The following is a 17,630-nucleotide window of genomic DNA, read 5'->3' as shown; positions in this document are numbered from 1 at the left end:
GTTAGTATTGTGTTTTACCTGTCAGCCATGCTCTAATACAGAGGTTCTCAACCTTCCTAATGCTACAACCCTTTAATACAGTTCTTTATGTTATAATGACCCAAACCATAAAATTCTTTTCATTGCTACTTTATAATTTTGCTACTGTTATGAGTTGTAATTTTTTGGAGATAGAGGTTTGCCAAGAAGGTTGCTACCCACAGGTTGAGAACTGCTGCTCTAATACTTACAAAGTACATAACTTTTTAGTTAGTTTTGTGGGTGGTTTTTTTTTTTTTTTGCATACATGGACATATTGAGTGTCTCCCTCAGTTCACTTTATTTTTTGAGACAAGGTCTTTCACTGATTTGGTTAGACTGGCTGGCCAGGGAACCCCAGGAGTACTTCCGTTTCTAATACCCCAGTATGGGGATTACAGTGCATGTCTCTATGCCTGGCTTTTACATGGGTGCTGGGAAGCCAAACTCAGGTCTTCAAGTTTTCATGGCATCACTTTACCATTCTCCAGTTCCCTAAATTTTTAAAGCTGTCTTTTTGTCATCATAATTCAGATATTAATAAGTTCTGCCCCCAGTACAATGTTCCAGCAGCATTTAGAATGTAGCTCAGAATTCTTGACCTCCAAAGGGGGCGACAGTACAGCTGCCAAAGGGCTGCGCATGCTCACACCAGGCAAGCGCTCCACCGCCACGCTACATTCAGCCACCTCCGCTGCATCCTAGTGAACAGCAGAGTCACAGCCTGCAGGGAGGCACTGACGTCCCACCTGTCTGCGGTCGGCCTGCAGTGGAGGTGGAGGGGGCCGAGCACAGTCCCGGTAGAGCATCCTGAGCCGCTCACACTGCACCTCTACGACCGCAAGTCGCTCTCCTGCGGAGGACACAGAAACCCGGTGAGACAGCAACATTCACCTACAGAGACCAGCTCCATCCTTCCAGAAGAGAAAATGCCCAGCCACCTGTCTCCTCACAAAGCTCAGCAGCAAGGCACAGTGGGCACCGCAGCCTGGCCCTGGAGTAGAGCGGCCTGGACTTGGAGTGCTGGCAAGGATAAGGGATTCCTTCCCCATGCCTTCCAGCCACAACCCAAGGCAGCGAGGGCACCCATCCCTGCCAGGGTCTTCAAGAGGAGACGGTAACTCAAGCCAAGCTCTTAGACGAGCTCAGGCACAGGACAAACACTCAGCAAATGACACCTATGATTCTTATCATCTGAAAAGTGGAGCCTACCCTCTTTATTTTATTTTATTTTTAAATAGGGCCTTTGTGTATAGCTAAGGCTAGCCTAAAACTATTTACCTCTACCTGGCCTGGAAGTTCCTCCTGCCCCAACCTCCAAAGTTATAGGATTTCAGGAATACCCAACTCATGCCAGGTGAAGGCCATTACACTTAAAATTCAAGTTGATTTTAAATATTAATGTTGTCTGGGCATGGTGGTGCATGCCTTTAATCCTAGCATCCAGGCTGATGGATCTGAGTTTGAAGCCATCCTGGTCTACGTCAAAGTTCTACATGTAGGAGAGATGGCTCAGCAGTTAAGAGCAGTGACTGCTCTTCCAGAGGACCCAGGATCAATTCCCAGCACCCACATGGCAGCTCACACCTGTCTGTAACTCCAGTTACATGGGATCCTAACACTCTCACACAGACACACATGCAGGCAAGACACATAAAATACAAACAAATCTTAAAAAAAAGTGTGTGTGTGTGTGTGTGTGTGTGTGTGTGTGTGTGTGTGTGTGTAAAAAGTTCCAGGCTGTGGTGATACTGTGTTCCCCAAAATATTGTGTACCCTAATAAACTTATCTGGGGGTCAGAGAACAGAACAGCCACTAGATATAGAGGCCAGAAAATAGTGGCACACACCTTTAATCCTAACATTCCAAAGGCAGAGATCCATCTGGATCTCTGTGAGTTCAATGTTACACTGGAAACAGCCAGGCATGGTGACTCACGCCTTTAATCTCAGGAAGTGATGGCAGGAAGCAGAAAGGTATAAAAGGCGTGAAAACCAGGAACTAGAGCCTGGTTAAGCTTTTAGGCTTTTGAGCAGCAGTTCAGCTGAGGTCCATTTGGATGAGGACATAGAGGCTTCCAGTCTGAGGAAATAGGATCAGCTGAGGAATTGGCTTGTTCTGCTTCTCTGATCTTTCAGCATTCACCCCAATACCTGGCTCCAGGTTTGATTTTATTAATAAGACTTACTAAGATTCCTGCTACACCAGGCCTGCTGGGACTGCACAGTGACACAGAAAAACAAAAGCACAAACAGAAAGTGCACTTCTTAAATGCAGGCTGTCCTGAGGAAAGACATCAGCACAGACTCTCTTCGGATTAATGTAAATGTAGACAAGGAAACATGCAAACACTCAGGCATGGGCCTGGTGCTCACTGAAGAGCACTGCTTTCCTGGCAAGCACAAGGTGTTGAGAGGAGCACTGTCTCTGGAGCTCAGCGGATGTTGAATGTGGACACAATCAGCATTCCACATGACGCTGCACAGATGCTCGTTGGGCACTTACTTACCAGCACTGCACTCCTGGGCTACGAGGTTCAGAACTTCCACAGCTGCTGGACACTGCTGTATGAATTCTTCACAAAACAGGCTGTCTTCTAAAAGCTGCGCCATGACCAGGCATGCTCTTAATGTTAAAAGATTCACAACATTTCAAGTCATCAATGTTCATTCTTTAAGAGACCAACTGCGAAGCATTTCAATCAATTTTGTCATTTTTACATCTTTTTCTCTACAGCAGACTGGCTTGGAAAAATAAAGTTGGCCCTCTATATCCATGAGGGTCTGGACCTATGGTTTGACCATCCAAACTAACAAGATGGAAAAGCTTCCCCTGACTGAATGTGTGTGGACATTCTTCCCTGGTCACCACCCTTGCACAACACGAACAAGCTCTGCAGTCCTCCACAGCATCGGCACTGCACAGGGAGCTCGAGGAATCCACAGACTCCTGACAGTGCATGGAGGACGTGTGGGTCCCCCGCTTGTGTGTCTCATTCTATATGAGGATGTGAGCGGCCGCAGGTTTGGCATCTGAGGATGGCTCTGTGGTCGATTCCCCACGTGGAATGGCTGTCTAAGAAGCTGTGTTCCCAGTCACTGCTGCAATGCAGTTTCCACTAGAAGGAGACACGAAGTGCGGGGTGGCCATTTGTCAAAGCTCTGCCTCACTGTACCCTGTGAGCAATGACAGAGCTCCAGAAGTAAGAGGGAGCCAGAGATGGAATTGCTATCTCCTGACTTCTCTCACTGAAGTCATTTGAGAAGTTCATTGACAGGAGAACTGGGTTATTCATGTTTAGTAGTAAACATGTTTGTAGACAGAGACCTCTCTCTGACAGAGTACTGAAAGCATCCCCTCATTTGCCTTCACCAGGTTGGAAGTGATGGGCCTGAGTCACTGAAGAAAAGTGGTCACATGACCCTGCAGGGCACCAGGTTCTTTTTTTTTTTTTTTTTTTTTTTTTTTTAAGATTTATTTATTTATTATGTACACAGAAAAGGGTACCAGGTCTCATTACAGATGGTTTTTGGCCACCACATGGGTGCTGGGAATTGAACTCAGGACCTCTGGAAGAACAGTCAATGCTCTTAACCTCTGAGCCATCTCTCCAGCCCATTGATAGACTTTTTTTTTTTTTTTGGTTTTTCGAGACAGGGTTTCTCTGTGTAGCTTTGCGCCTTTCCTGGGACTCACTTGGTAGTCCAGGCTGGCCTCGAACTCACAGAGATCCGCCTGCCTCTGCCTCCCGAGTGCTGGGATTAAAGGTGTGCGCCACCACCGCCCGGCTGGCACCAGGTTCTTTAAGCAGGCAGCCAGTGCAGCAGCACCAAGTGTCCTCTCCAGGGAGGGCTCAGCCTTCTCTGAAGGGAGTCACTGCGGGAGGCAATCGAAGGTGCAGGACCGGGGACTGAACTTGGGTAAATGGTGTGTGACAATGGTGCCTGTGGCTTAGCTGACATGAGCTTCAGGCTATAAGCCCTCTAAGGCCAGGCCAGCTTACCTTGTTCGAATTTCAGCCAGGAGCCGGACAACTGCCATGACAGGTGCTGAGCCATCTCCTGTTGCAGGAAGTGAAGTGTGGATAGAGAGGCTTCCCTCCTGAGGGAGCAGCATGGCCTGCACGGCCTGGACTACCTTCTCAGTAATGGACAGCTTGTGAAGAGGCAGCGCCTGCAGCAGGAGGGAAGGGCCGAAAGAGGGACAGGGAACAAAGGCGTTATGACTATGCGACTATCAAATCACTGCAGAAATCATAAACCAGGTCAGGGCAACCAAAATCACATACGCTATGGCATATCCCCAGCTAACCAATTCGTTTTATCAGTCGATGAATCTCCCACCACGTCAGTGTGTAAACACTATCACAGGGGAAAGTGAAGCCGTTCACTTCTTTCTCTATAGCGCTCGCCTGCCCCACAGCAACACAATCTGCATCTACACAGGTGCTTGACAAAGCAGCTGAAACATCACCTTACCTCTGACCTTGGAACACAAAGTCTAGACAAGGGAATAGTCAGTGTGTCTGCTGCTTGAGATGTCCTTCGGCAGTCCACAGGAGGGAATCTGACTGTAGCTATACCTTCCTGTTCATTGATAGAAGCCACAACTCCGATGCTTCCCGATATTCCTCTACCTAAAACCTGGAGATGGAGATTATTAGCACCCCATGCCATGCTCCAGCTATCTAGAAGGACGAGAGGGAAGGACTTGGCAGCTGTCACTGTCAGTGCTATAGTAATCATTGATTCTGATGGGGATCCAAGGCCAAGACATGATCAAAATAACAGGCCGGCAGCCTCACAGCGATAAAGACATGCAACCATCCGAGTTGTCTAAGGTCACTGGTTAATGGGGCAGTGTAGGAATGCCTGGGGAAGCAGTGGTGGGTTACCTGGACCTCAGAGCCTATCTTGATGGTCTCTTTAAAGCCTCCAAGGGCACAGAGTGCAGCAACAGCCTGGCGTGCGATCCTCTGCAGTTTGGCAAGTTTCCGGCCACTGCTGCTCCCGTTTTCCAGGATGCTCTCTGCGTATTTCCCCAGTTGTGGAATGTACATCAGTGCTCGGGACAGAACCTGTGTGTAGTGAGGAGGATGACAAGCTAGAGAGACAGCTCCCTGGCTAAGAGCACTAGCTGCCCCTGCAGAGGACCTAGGGTTGGCTCCCAGCACCCACATGGTGGTTCACAAATATCTTTAACTCTAGTTCCAGGGGATCTGGTAATAATCTCTTCTGACTTCCACAAGCACGAGGCATGCACATGGTACACATACATTTATGTAGGCAGTACATGCACACTAAGATAAAATAAATAAATCTCTTTTTGTTTGCCTTGTTTTTTTTGGTGAGACAGGGTTGCTCTGTGTACTCCTGGTTGTCCTAGAACTTACTCTATAGACCACACTGGCCTCAAATTTAGAGATCCATCTGCCTTTGCACCCTGAGTACTGGGATTAAAGGTGTGTACTATCACTGCCTGGCCAAGATTTAAAGAAATCTTAAGGGGAAAAAAAAAAAAAAAAAAAGAGGACAGGCACTGGGAGATAAAGCATTGACAACTGGTCTCAAGAATGGTGGAGTAACTAACAGTGCTCCGGGCCCAGCTATCACATGAACTCTGGACAATGTGGTCAGTGTGGTCAGTGACATTCTGTCCATAGGTACCTTTGTATAATCAGACAGAACGAGAAACATACAACTTCATAATATGGGAGACTCTAACACTGTATTACAAACCCACAACCATCACGCAGTCATTCACTTGAGGGGAACCACTCCCAATGCCTGCATGTCAACGTTCAGCTCCAGGGCATGTTTCAGGCCCTGGCCTGAAGAGTGGCAGTGGAAAGGAGGATCGATCAGGCAACCAGACTACTGTTGTGATGGAGCAGTACAAGACAGAGCACTTGGCGGTGCGATCACACAGAGGCCTCCCAGGACTTCAATGGCCAAAATAATCAGGGACACCTGACACCATAATGTCAGTACCAGTCTGATGCAAGCAAAAGGAAAGCAGGACTGCCACTGTCTCCCTGACACACTGTTCTGATGTCTGCGAGTCTGCAGTCAGAACCAGCAGGGGCAGGGGAGACTCCAGGAGAGCAGGAGTGTCTGACTAACAGGGACACTGTCTCCTGGGATGACCCTTCTGTGCATGTCTACAGCGCTGCTTCAGTCGCACACCCTTGGCTGAGCAGCAGCCCCATGCTGACCTTTTCTGCCGTTGTGGTCCAAATTTGAGCAGCATTTGATTCAGGTGCCATGAGCAGGCTGTGGAGCAAGGCGATCACTTCTGCAGCCATGCTGTTTGCCACATGCCCACTGATGAAGGGCCGCACAGGGTCAGTCCTACAAGTGTGCACATGGAAAACTTTCAATGCTCGGTGATGTTCAAAAGCACAGAAAAGTGATTTCAGAATTAATGAGGATGGAAGGATTTCCTACTTACACATGACAAAGGCTTACACAGGATAGGGAGTTTGTTAACTGACAAATGACAAGCAAAATCAACACTAGGAAGAAACCACTTCTTGAACTTTTTCTGTGGTATGTGAAGAATCCTCTGTGCTACGATTTGAGTATTGTTTGTCTCCCGAGAGTTCACAGTGGTCCCAGGGGAGAGCTAATGGTAGGCAGCCAGCAAAGCTTATGGGAGGTTCTTAGGTCACTGGGGACTTGCCTTTGTAAGGGCTACTTCCAGCTAGGGCTGTAGAAAAGCCTGAGTTTGGCTCCTCCAACTCTCCTTTAGCTCCTAATTTGAGATACAAACACTTGCTCCTGACAGGACCTGTCAGGATGTGATACAACTGAGAACTGGGGCAGTACCAGGCCCTGAACCTCCAAACCAGAGCTAAATAAGCCTCTTAAGTTATGAAGCACTGATTAACACACTCTGCAACAATGGACCCCAAGCTGCTGCTGCTTCTTTTTTTAAACCACAGAAACCTTGGGAATCGAAGGCAGACACAGGCTGCAGTTATTCCTCACCTATGGGTGCATGACACCATAAGCTTCTCCAAGGCAGTGTTCCCCTTGACTCTAACCCCAGAAAGAGGGGTGTGGTCAGCTGGGACAGTGAGGAAGCACCCTGGGCAAGGCAGTTTACTATCTCTCAGAAGACTGGCTCCCACGGCGGCCTCAGCACTAGCCCGTGGTTCTTCCCTAGAGCAATCCTGCAACCGTGAGGGGTTCTTGCCCCACTCCTTATTTTCAGCAGGTTAAGGATGGCATACGATTAGAACCCTGCTAACGAACCCACTATGCAGTGCGACTGAAGAGTCCGCCAGGTGGTACCTCCTTGAGAGGCTTACCTGGCAAGTTCCGAGTTCCTCTCTCGGCAGATGGAGGTTTGGGCGGTTTTCTTTTTGTCGCCCGTGGACAGCCCGCTCACAGTCTCCGGGTTGATGGACTCTACCGGTGGCCCGACGCTGACAATGAGGCCCGACTGTGCCCACTTGGTTGCTTTCCGGAGGGCAGCTGAGGCCTCTTCTGTGATCACTTCACAGCAGCCACCCTGGGGTTGGGGTTGAAGACACCTGCATTGCTCATTCATTCTTCCCAGCTCACATTCTCTCAAATCTCTTCCCTGTCCGTCCCCAAAGGGATGAATACCATAAACAACATAAACACAGACACCAGATACACATTTCTGTAAAGTCTGAATCCTCTAGATTTTGCTTTGCAAATAGTGACTTTGTGATTACTGGGTCCTGCTCTACACACACCTTACAATCTGCTTGACTGGTTTTGAGTTAGGTTTGTTTCTAAACGCCTGGCATCTCATGATTCAAATGTGCTAATGTCTTTAGCCATCCCTAAATCTATCCTGTTTGGCTTTTAAATAAATGGAAGAACATGCTGTCTCACGATGCAGCCCTGGCTAGGCTGGAACTCTTGGAGATCCACCTGCCTCTGCCCCGAGGCTAGGATGAAAGGTGCACCCCCCCCCACTGTGTTTCAATTCTGCCCCTGGATCTTGAGATGTCCACTCACCCATGGCTGACACTAATGAGTATTACCATGTCTCATAACAATATCTGGTTTAAAAAAATTGTTCGTCACTGTTGCTTTTATTCCTTTAATGAGTTGTGAATGTGAGCATGTTTTATATCTTTTTTTTTCTTTTTCTTTTTTCCTGGAGCTGAGGACCGAACCCAGGGCCTTGTGCTTGCTAGGCAAGCACTCTACCACTGAGCTAAATCACCAACCCCATGTTTTATATCTTTATGATTATTTGTCTATACTTATTTTTGTCTGTCTTTTTGAGATTGGGGCTCATGTATCCCAGGCTAGTTTCAAACTTGTGATATAAAACGGGAAACATTAAACTTCTGATCCTCCTGCCTCCTCCACCTCTTTTTTTTTTCTTTCATTTTCCTTTATTACGAAATTTTCTACTCACTCCACATCCTATCCACAGATCCCCCCCTCCACCTCTTGAACACTGGGATCACAGGCTTTTATCACCACTCCTGGTTCACAGAGTGCTGGGGATCAAGCCCAGGGCATTCTAGGCAAGCACTCTGCCAACTGAGCTGCCTCCTCAGCCCTGGTCATGCTTGAGGATTATTCTCTTAGCAGCCTTTCACCTCTCTTCAATTTCATAACTATTTTATGACTATAAAATTCCCTTAAAGGGGCTAAGCAAAACTTATAGGTCAAAACTAGGTTCTTTCCCAGGAATTGCTCAGTTGGTGGAGGGCTTACCAAGCATGTATGAGGCTCTGAGGCATGGCGACGTTGAAATCCCAGCCCTTGGGAGGTGGAGGCAGGAGAAAGCCATTCTCGGCTCCTGAGTACGTTTGAGCTGACATCTCATATATCTTATTTAAACTGAGCTTCAGCTGGGACTAAAGGCCATGTCACCACACACCATTGAATTAACATTTAAAAAACCGATTTCTTCTGCAAACCCAAAGTGTGGTAAATGTTCTTCTATCAGCTTTCCCCATGCGGTTACCTTGGTCATGTCTCGATCCATCTTCACAACTTTCTCCATGTTGGCACCAGTACCAAGTCGAAAAGGCCGTCCTTCTGAGCTACTGCAAAAAGGCAGGCAGAGAGAGTGAGTCATTTTTAGGAGAATGTTAGAAAGGAGCATGTGTCACCCAGCAACCACGTGTTCAGGCCCTGTTTAGATGCTACCACTGGCTTGTGTGTGTGTGTGTGTGTGTGTGTGTGTGTGTGTGTGTGTGTGTGTGTGTGTTTATGCATGTATCACAGCATGGATGTAGAAAACATCAGAGGACAATTTATAGGAGTCTGTTCTCTCCTTCCATCAAGTGGGTTCTTGAGACAAAACTCAGGTCACCAGACTTAGTGGCAATGGATTTTATCTGCTAAGCCATCTTGCTGGATCTAAAACTAGCTTTTAAAATCCATAGACTCTCCTTTTTTCAAAAAAGAAATAACTTTTTTGTAATTTTAGATGTTTTAGGACCCAAAACAAAGTTCGTTTTTAAGAATGCAGACAAACCCAACACCCTAGAGACAGCTCTAAGGAGGTGGCTTGGTACACGGGCAGCTCAACCGCAGCGTGAAGGCAGTGCCCGCAGGGAGGCCTGGCTTTCGCTCCTAACAACCCAGCGCCCTCTTCTCCAGAACGGGCCTCGTTGTATCCGTTTTGTGATGGCTGTGCAGCCACGTGTTTCTGGGAGAGTTCTTCACCTGAGCACTTACCATGACTGTGCTCAGATGAGACCACTTTTTCATAGGCCGTCCTGGCAAACAAGGGACCCAAGCATGAGGATGACTTCACAGTCAAGCATGAGGATGACTTACAAGAGAGGCACTTGTCTAAGGTGCCCTGTGCTATACAGGAGGCGTCCCACTGCCTTCTAGGATAACTACAGGTTTCCTTTCCTTGTTGAGCCACTGTGTCATTGACACTTCAGTCAATTAATGTTTTATGGTTGAAGAATGTCAACATCTGAAGCACTGTCCTCACAGCTAGAGACACTGTGGACCCCACAGGGGTGACAGAAGTGACTGGCTCGCCACTTGCTGGAGCCCTCTGCTGGCTTAGACAGGAAGCACCACATCACAGCTCCCCCTGGGGTTCTAGAGGCTTAGGTCTGCCTCATTCAGGGGTGGCAGCCATAGTGTGTGCCTACTTGGGCTGTCTGCACAGGGCTGAGGCAGGCACAGTGCCTGAGACACGGGTGGTCTCTGGTGGCACTGCTACTCTAGGCATTGCAGTCACCTCAGCAATGGCTGGAGGACCTCATGGGAGGACTGATCTTCCCGCTTGTGGATGAATATGGAGAGCTTGCCGTCCACTGCTTCACTTTCTTCTCCAGGATCTTTATCTCCTTTTAAGGGATTCTTAGGACTGGTTTTTGTCAATGTGGTATCAGGTTCAGAAGCAGTTGGAGAAAGAACCGTCTGACATCCTTAAAGCAAAAATCAAGACCGACTTAGAAACAGTGCTGTGCTGTGTGTGGTTCCCCATACAGGAAAAGCCTCTCACCCCTCCCTCTCCCACCATCTCTCCTTTATCACAGAGCACACAGGTGCATTTGGGGGCCTGGCCACAGCAGGAGCTGAGCTCCCAGCATCACCTCCTGTCCAGGCACTCCTCACCTGGGACCACATAGTCTGCCAGCTTGGCTAAGAGCAGAGAGGCGATCTTGGAGGCAGGGTCACTTGGGTCCTCCTGCTCACTGTTGAGGGAGGGGACAGAGTAGCTCCAGGGTGGGAGCTCCACATTCCCACAGTCCTCTACGCTCATCAGAGGCAGAGCTGCACGGCACAGCTGAAGAATGATCAGCACCAGCTTTGGGGATGGACGCTGATCCAGCAGTAGGGAAAGGAGTTTGGACACACAGGCTGGCTGGCTCAAGATGGCTTTCCCTATGTGGCTCCTGCAAGATGGAGAAAAAGGGCGCTGTGCTGAGAAGGTCACACATAGACATTAGAAACAAGTGTTCCCGAGGTGGAGCTAGACAAACCAGTGAGCTCAGACCTCAGGAGGAAGACATGGACTTGACACTGTGTGTAAAGAATGGCAGTCTGGAGCAAACATAAAATAAGTGTTGATAAAAAACTAACCCATAACACCTGGGAAGGATGATTTCCTCATTTGTTCTCATCGCTGGTGCCTCTAGCGCAGGTGTCCAGAGCGTTTCAAGGAGCACCAAGACTAGAAGCCTAAACTAGGAGCTTTGCAGTTGTACACTCATGCCTTCAGAACGTGTGTGCCAAGAGCAAAGCTGTCCCAGTGCTACAGTCCCCAACACCAGTGACCTGCGACGGCCAAACCTACTGAGCCAGCAAAAGCCAGGATACACTGTCATGTATACGACATGGGAACACGGGGTGCCCAGGGAGAATCACTCCTGTTTATTTAGATAAGTGCAAAAGAACGAAGTAATTACAGGCCCCGACTGATTCTATGAGTGTGTGGTGTGGAGCATGGAACCTGGCTGGGGGTTTGTGCACATCAGACAACATTTTACCACTGAGCTACCCACCATCCTCAACTGATCCTTTGCATTATTCTTAGATGACTGGAATCTGGGTCTGAAATGCAGGTGTACATGCCTGCAAGGCCCGTGGCTGGTGCCATCAAGTCATAAAGCAAACAACAGTGCCTTGTTCCTCTAGACAATCCTCACATTTTGAGACTAAATACGATGTTCCAATGACTTTATTCTCTACTATTTTTCTTGAAGCACCAGTGTGTCAAAAAAAAATCTGGAAACTTGGATGTTCCAAAATTATCAGAAGCAAAAGTTACTCCAGCCACTGAAGGGAACAGGCTGTTCTCCAGGGCCTTCCATACCTGGAGAGGTCATTGAGAAGACTCAGGACATCTTGCAGGGCGTCATTGCCAGCAGCCTGGTTGCCACAGCACTCAGTAGCTCGTGCAAGGTGGTTGGTGAGGAGACTGGACACCTGACGGGCCAGCCCTGAGTGCACAGCCTCTGTGGAGCCACCTTCAGAGTTGGAGGAAGGAAAGAAGAGCAGTGAGCACTGAGGGAGAGCATACCAGCCTGTAGACATGCTGAGTCCTCCCTCTCGGTCTCACTGCATGTGAGTCCTCCCTCCCAGTCATGTGAGTCCTCCCTCTCCATCTCCCTTCATTAAAGCATCCTTTAGACTCATTTTTATCTTGTTTGATGTTTCACTAACCAGTCAGAGTCTCATCAGACAATATCTACACATAACAGTCAAGGCTGAGGGGAGGCCTTCTTGTGAGAATGAGATATAATTAAGTCATGTGTAACAGAGGAATAACACAATCCCATGTTCACTCTAGTTCCACTTCACAAGCATCCTTTGTAAAAGCCACATGTGTCTTAAGTTTCCTACGCATGTCTAGATCCCAGAGCTACACACGCTGTCCGTTCAGCTCTGCAGTCCTGTGCTCACATTCTCTCCCGAGAAGCTTTTCTGGATCTCACACTCAGCCAGTCGTTCCATAGCACGTAGTAAGCACCTCCACTGGGGCCAGGCTCCCATCACACCACCAGTATTTCTACATCAACTTCGTTTGCCAGACCACAGTTCTTTTTCTTAAGATTTATTGTTTTAATGTGTGTGCGCGTGTGTGTGTGTGCGCACAGATGCCAAACAGGCCAGAAGAGCAAATCAGGTCCCCTAAAGCTGGAGTAACAGCTGGTTGTGAGTTGCCCGATGTGAGTGCTGGGAACTGTACTGTCCACTGAAAGAGCAGCAAGTGCTTTTAACTGCTGAGCCAACTTTCTAGCCCCAGACCACAGTTCTTAAAGTAACAATGACTTAACTCCTCTTCTGTCTACTATATAGTATAATAGGCTTTTAAGACATTAGAATACCGCCAGGTGGTGGTGGCGCACGCCTTTAATCCCAGCACTCGAGACAGAGGCAGGTGGATCTCTGTGCATTCGAGGCCAGCCTGGTCTACAGAGTGAGATCCAGGACAGCCAGGACTACACAGAGAAACCCTGCCTTGAAAAAAGAAAAGAAAAAGGTCCAGTCAGTATAAAAATGGTCAACAGAGGGTTGGGGATTTAACTCAGTGGTAGAGCACTTGCCTAGCAAGTGCAAGGCCCTGGGTTCAGTCCTCAGCTCCGGAAAAAAAAGGAAAAAAAAAAAAAAAAGATCAACAGAGCATTGATACTGTATTAGGCAGGCATCATATGTAGCCTAGGATGCACACAGGTTCCATGCAAACACTGTGTGATTTTATAAGGACCTAAGCTATAAAGTAACTAAATAAACATATTTATTAAACATATGAGTGTTTGCCCTGCATGTATGTAAGTACACCATGTGCCTGGCACCCTACCCGCCAAGGGGAGAAGAGGGTGTCAAGTCCCCTTGGATTGGAGTTACCTACAGTTGTGAGTCACCATGTGGGTGCTGTGAATTGAACCTAGGTTGTCTACAAGAGCAACAAGTACTCCCAACCACTAAGTCAACTTTTTTTTTTTTAAGACAGGGTCTCTGTGTAGTTTTGGTGCCACCTGATGAGTAGTTCAATACTGCCCTCTCCTCTGCCACCCACGGGCAGAGTGGAGTCCCACTGCTCACCTTCCTCTTTCTCCCACTCCACACAGCGGTTGGCCAACACCTGGAAGGCAGCCCAGGCCATGGTGGCAACCTTCTGCTTTTTGGTCTGCTTCTCACTGGAGCTGGACTCGGTCTGACTGCTCAGGCTACAGAGTCGATCCATGAGCTGCACAAGGCCACTGCGGACCAGGCACTTCTCTTCACTCCTGGGGAAGAGCAGAAATGGAATGAAAAACCATGACTGACCAGCCTTTGTGAAGCTCTCAGGAAGATTCAGGCTATCAGAGAGGGGTGGAACACATGCGTACCTTTTTGTTAAGGGTGCTACCATGTACAATCACCCAGGACACTTTTCCTATAGTGGTGATGCCCTTAGTGAAGTGCCTTCAAAATCATGTTTGTTCACACACGAGAGCAAACCAGAAACTGATGAGTCAACTCAATAATAGACAAAATAATAATATGTTTTCAAAAACAATTATTTATGTGGTTTGTCTCCATGTTTATCTGTGCACAGTGTGTGTCTGGTGCCCTTGGAGGCCAGGGACTGGAAGTGCAGAGAGGTGTGAGTCGCCATGTGGGTGCTTGGAACAGAGCCCAGGTTCTCTGGAAGAGCAACCAGCGCTCTTAACTGCTCTAGCCTCCCCCCTTCCCCCAGTAATTATCTTATTATAAGGGCATTCAAATGATTCCATGAACAGTTAACAGCTCTAAGCTGCTAATTAAGTGACTCAAGAAAGAACATAATTGTGCCAAGACAAAATGAGCAGACAGGGTTTCTCTCTGTAGCCCTGGGTATCTTGGAACTCGCTCTGTAAACCAGGCTGGCCTCGAACTCACAGAGATCCGCCTGCCTCTGCCTCCCGAGTGCTGGGATTAAAGGCATGTGCCCCATGCCCAGCTCCACAGATGTCATTTTTGAACCTCTGAATCTACACAGTGACATAATCCTAATGGCAGCAATTGGCCACCCGACTAAGGGATTGTAGACAAACGCCGCTAGGACAAATCCTGAGGAGGTATTCGATAACCAAAACAAAAAAATCCAATTTTACCATTTTATTTTTACTTATGTGTATGTGTGTGTCTAGTGTGATGTATACCATGTGTGCAGGTGCGTGCCCATATCGGAAGAAGGTGTTGGATCGTCTGGAGCTAGAAGCTGAACTCATATCCTCAGCAAGAGACATCTCTCTAGCTCCTCAAAATCCAACTTTATAAATTAAAAAACAAGACAAAACAAAACAAAAAATTGCCTTCTGCTTAGCTGACTACATTGATATACCCTCCACAGGCCAATGGCACGTCCACACTCACCTGGTGTAAGGTATGGTACACAGGAGCCCAATGCTGTTCGCACAAGCAATAGGGTACCGAGCGCACAGAGACACCACAGAGGTCATGGTCTCACCGAAGGCTTCCTGGACCTGCTCCACCATCCCACCGCAGGTGAGCTCTTCAATTCTAGGAGACAAAGACCAAGCTCAGGTGTCCTGAAGACATCAGCAATAATGTAAGGAGGGACACATAGGAGCCCTTTCAAGAAGCCCAGTGCCAAGAATACAGAGATAAAGGGATCTTGGAGATCACCAAGCTTAATGCCAAAAGCTGCAGGTTCATGGAAAAGTGTTGGGAAGGATGCCCAGGAGTCCCTCAAACAAGATGCTCCACACTGAGGAGGACCCCAGGCAATCTTGGCTTAGGGAAAGTTACACAAGGCTCTCTCCTGCAGTTCTTCAGAACCTGTGATGAAGCTTGAACACCCAGCAGTAGTAAGAACAAGGAATGTATTTGATAATAAGCCATGAGACATGTCTGTCATAGCCTGGGCAGCACTGAGGACTGGAAATGGAGGGACATCAATGCAAAAGCGAGGTCTAACAGACTAGACAGCGTCTCCTTCAAGTTCACACTCTAATTACTAGCAGAGGATGAGAGACCAGGTATGAAAAACAATCCTTTCCTAATGTAAAAACACAACATGGGGCTGATTCTATTTCAATTAATATTAGCTGAGAGTTGAAATTATGAAGATTTATGTACAAAGATTTGTAATGTAATACTGTTTATAATAACAAAAATAAACACAAATAATGCAGAGCTTAAAAACAGGGAACTGGGCCTTTAATCCCAGCACTCAGTAGGCAGAGGCAGGTGGATCTCTGTGAGTTGGAGGCCAGCCTGGTCTGCAGAGCGAGAAACCCTGTCTGAGAAAACCAAAAATAAGCAAGCAAACAGATAACTAAGTAGAATGAAGACAGGGAACTGGGCCAGGAGACAACAGCTCAGTGGATCAATGCCCCATCCGCACAAGCCTGACCCCAGAGCTTGCTTTCTGGAACTGAAATGGTGGCACCTGTAACATCCATACTCCTACAGAGAGAGGGAGGCAGAGGCAGGACCAGCCTGAAGCTCACAGGTCAACACGTCGGGGGATAGACCACAGTGACAGAAGACAGACCCTGCCTCATCAAGGCAGAATGAGAGAACTGAGTCGAAATTCTCCTGTGACTGTCACACATGAGCCATGCTGTCTGTGTGCCTGACTGCACACAAGCACACGCACACGTGTGCACACACATGCGTACACATATGAACACACAGAGAACTGGTTATCAAGTGATATAGTCCCAGCTGTGGAAGCAACACGGTAGAGACCCATAGTCAGAACAAGAATATACACTAAAATGTTAGGAGATTGTACATTAGAATTTTATTCTTCCTCGGGGGGGGGGGGGGGGGGGGGGACATGACGGGGACACGGACACCCAGGTGGTGTTGGCACACGCCTTTTATCCCAGCACTCAGGAGGCAGAGATAGGTAGATCTTTGTGAGTTTGAGGCCAGCCTGGTCTAGAGTGAATCCCAGGACAGCAGCCAGAGCTACATAGAGAAATCTTGTCAAAAAAAAAAAAAAACAACCGAAAAAAAGGAATTCTTCTGAATGTTCTTCATATTTTCAAAATTGTAATAAATGATATTATTAAAGACTGTGCAAAATGAAAAGGTAATCAAAGTAGGGGTGGTTGGTGTCTGAACATTTCCTTCCAGGCACCTGGAAATGGTGGGCATGTACATAGTCACAGGCTTTGTCACAGGGACTGCTGGCTCTGGACATGCCAGTCTCTGACCAACAGCCAAGGACAGACCCACCAAAGTAAGACCTAAAATTCTGTCTTTCAAGCCTCTACCACACTAAAGCTGTTTCTCCAAAAAGGCACAAGCTCTCCTGATTGGCAGGAAAGGAACTTCTCTTTAGCAGCCACCGACCCTCTGCCTGCTGGCCACACTGCATCAAAGAGCACCAGAAGACACAAGGCTCCAGCGGCAGCTCTAACCTTTCCTGTTCTGCGGGGACCTCTGACCCCTGGCATGAAAAACTCCCCAAATACATGCCAAGGCCTTCTGAGTTAGGATCTATACTGACGGTTTTAGGAATTGATCAAATAAAAACTATCACTGAAGTGCATAAAAGTGTATAAAAGTCTAGGTTTACTGTATCACTGCAGTCAATGCAAAACTGAAAGAAAATAATGAATGACCCTCTGCATCCATGAGGAGACAGGAGGTAAGCATAAAAACAGAAGTGTAGTGGAGCTCTGTGGTGCTTTCAGTAATGAAGAAGCAGATCCTTTAAGGCTGAAAAGACAGTGATGTCTAAGATGTACTGAGAAAAACAATCATAACTGTAGGGACAAACATGTAACATAAACTCTTCCACGTGGAAACATCACACATGGATAGTTACACAGACAAAGAGAACTGAGGAGCTGTGTATGTGTATATGGTTGGTACAACAAACCCCAAAAAGAACAGGGGCAATTTAGGATGGATGGGGTCAAAGAGAACTTCATTCTGCTTGTATCCTGAGATGTTTTTTCAAAATCATACACCACTATAAAAATATTTGAAAACAGCGGTGGTGGTGGCGCACACCTTCAATCCCAGCACCTGGGAGGCAGAGCCAGGTGGATCTCTGTGAGTTTGAGGCCAGCCTGGTCTACAGAGTTCCAGAACAGCCAGGACTGCACAGAGCAACCCTGTAGGAACAAACAAATCTGAGACCAACGTGAGCAAGTGCGGCTGTGCTTCTGCCCACGGTGGACGGACAGTGT

General features: G+C 47.7%; 1 protein-coding gene across 8 annotated transcripts in view; it reads right to left on the bottom strand.

The window, feature by feature from the left end:
- Positions 1 to 17,630, bottom strand: part of Hectd4 (HECT domain E3 ubiquitin protein ligase 4) — a 173,616-nt gene that overhangs the window by 48,606 nt on the left and 107,380 nt on the right. For all 8 annotated transcript variants that reach the window (XM_076560985.1, XM_076560978.1, XM_076560980.1 and 5 more), the window contains exons 33-45: positions 14,833 to 14,979; positions 13,537 to 13,721; positions 11,804 to 11,957; positions 10,603 to 10,883; positions 10,223 to 10,412; positions 8,981 to 9,062; positions 7,332 to 7,534; positions 6,234 to 6,369; positions 4,914 to 5,096; positions 4,498 to 4,662; positions 4,023 to 4,192; positions 2,529 to 2,644; positions 768 to 871 (exon numbers count right to left, since the gene is read on the bottom strand). In XM_076560985.1, the coding sequence (XP_076417100.1) occupies positions 768 to 871; positions 2,529 to 2,644; positions 4,023 to 4,192; positions 4,498 to 4,662; positions 4,914 to 5,096; positions 6,234 to 6,369; positions 7,332 to 7,534; positions 8,981 to 9,062; positions 10,223 to 10,412; positions 10,603 to 10,883; positions 11,804 to 11,957; positions 13,537 to 13,721; positions 14,833 to 14,979 (2,116 nt within the window). The remainder of the gene's footprint in view (positions 1 to 767; positions 872 to 2,528; positions 2,645 to 4,022; positions 4,193 to 4,497; positions 4,663 to 4,913; positions 5,097 to 6,233; positions 6,370 to 7,331; positions 7,535 to 8,980; positions 9,063 to 10,222; positions 10,413 to 10,602; positions 10,884 to 11,803; positions 11,958 to 13,536; positions 13,722 to 14,832; positions 14,980 to 17,630) is intronic.

Source organism: Peromyscus maniculatus, chromosome 23 (genome assembly GCF_049852395.1).
Source record: "Peromyscus maniculatus bairdii isolate BWxNUB_F1_BW_parent chromosome 23, HU_Pman_BW_mat_3.1, whole genome shotgun sequence".
NCBI lineage: Eukaryota > Metazoa > Chordata > Mammalia > Rodentia > Cricetidae > Peromyscus > Peromyscus maniculatus.
The sequence above is the reverse complement of the archived record's forward strand: the minus strand, read 5'-3'. Positions and strand labels throughout refer to the sequence as shown.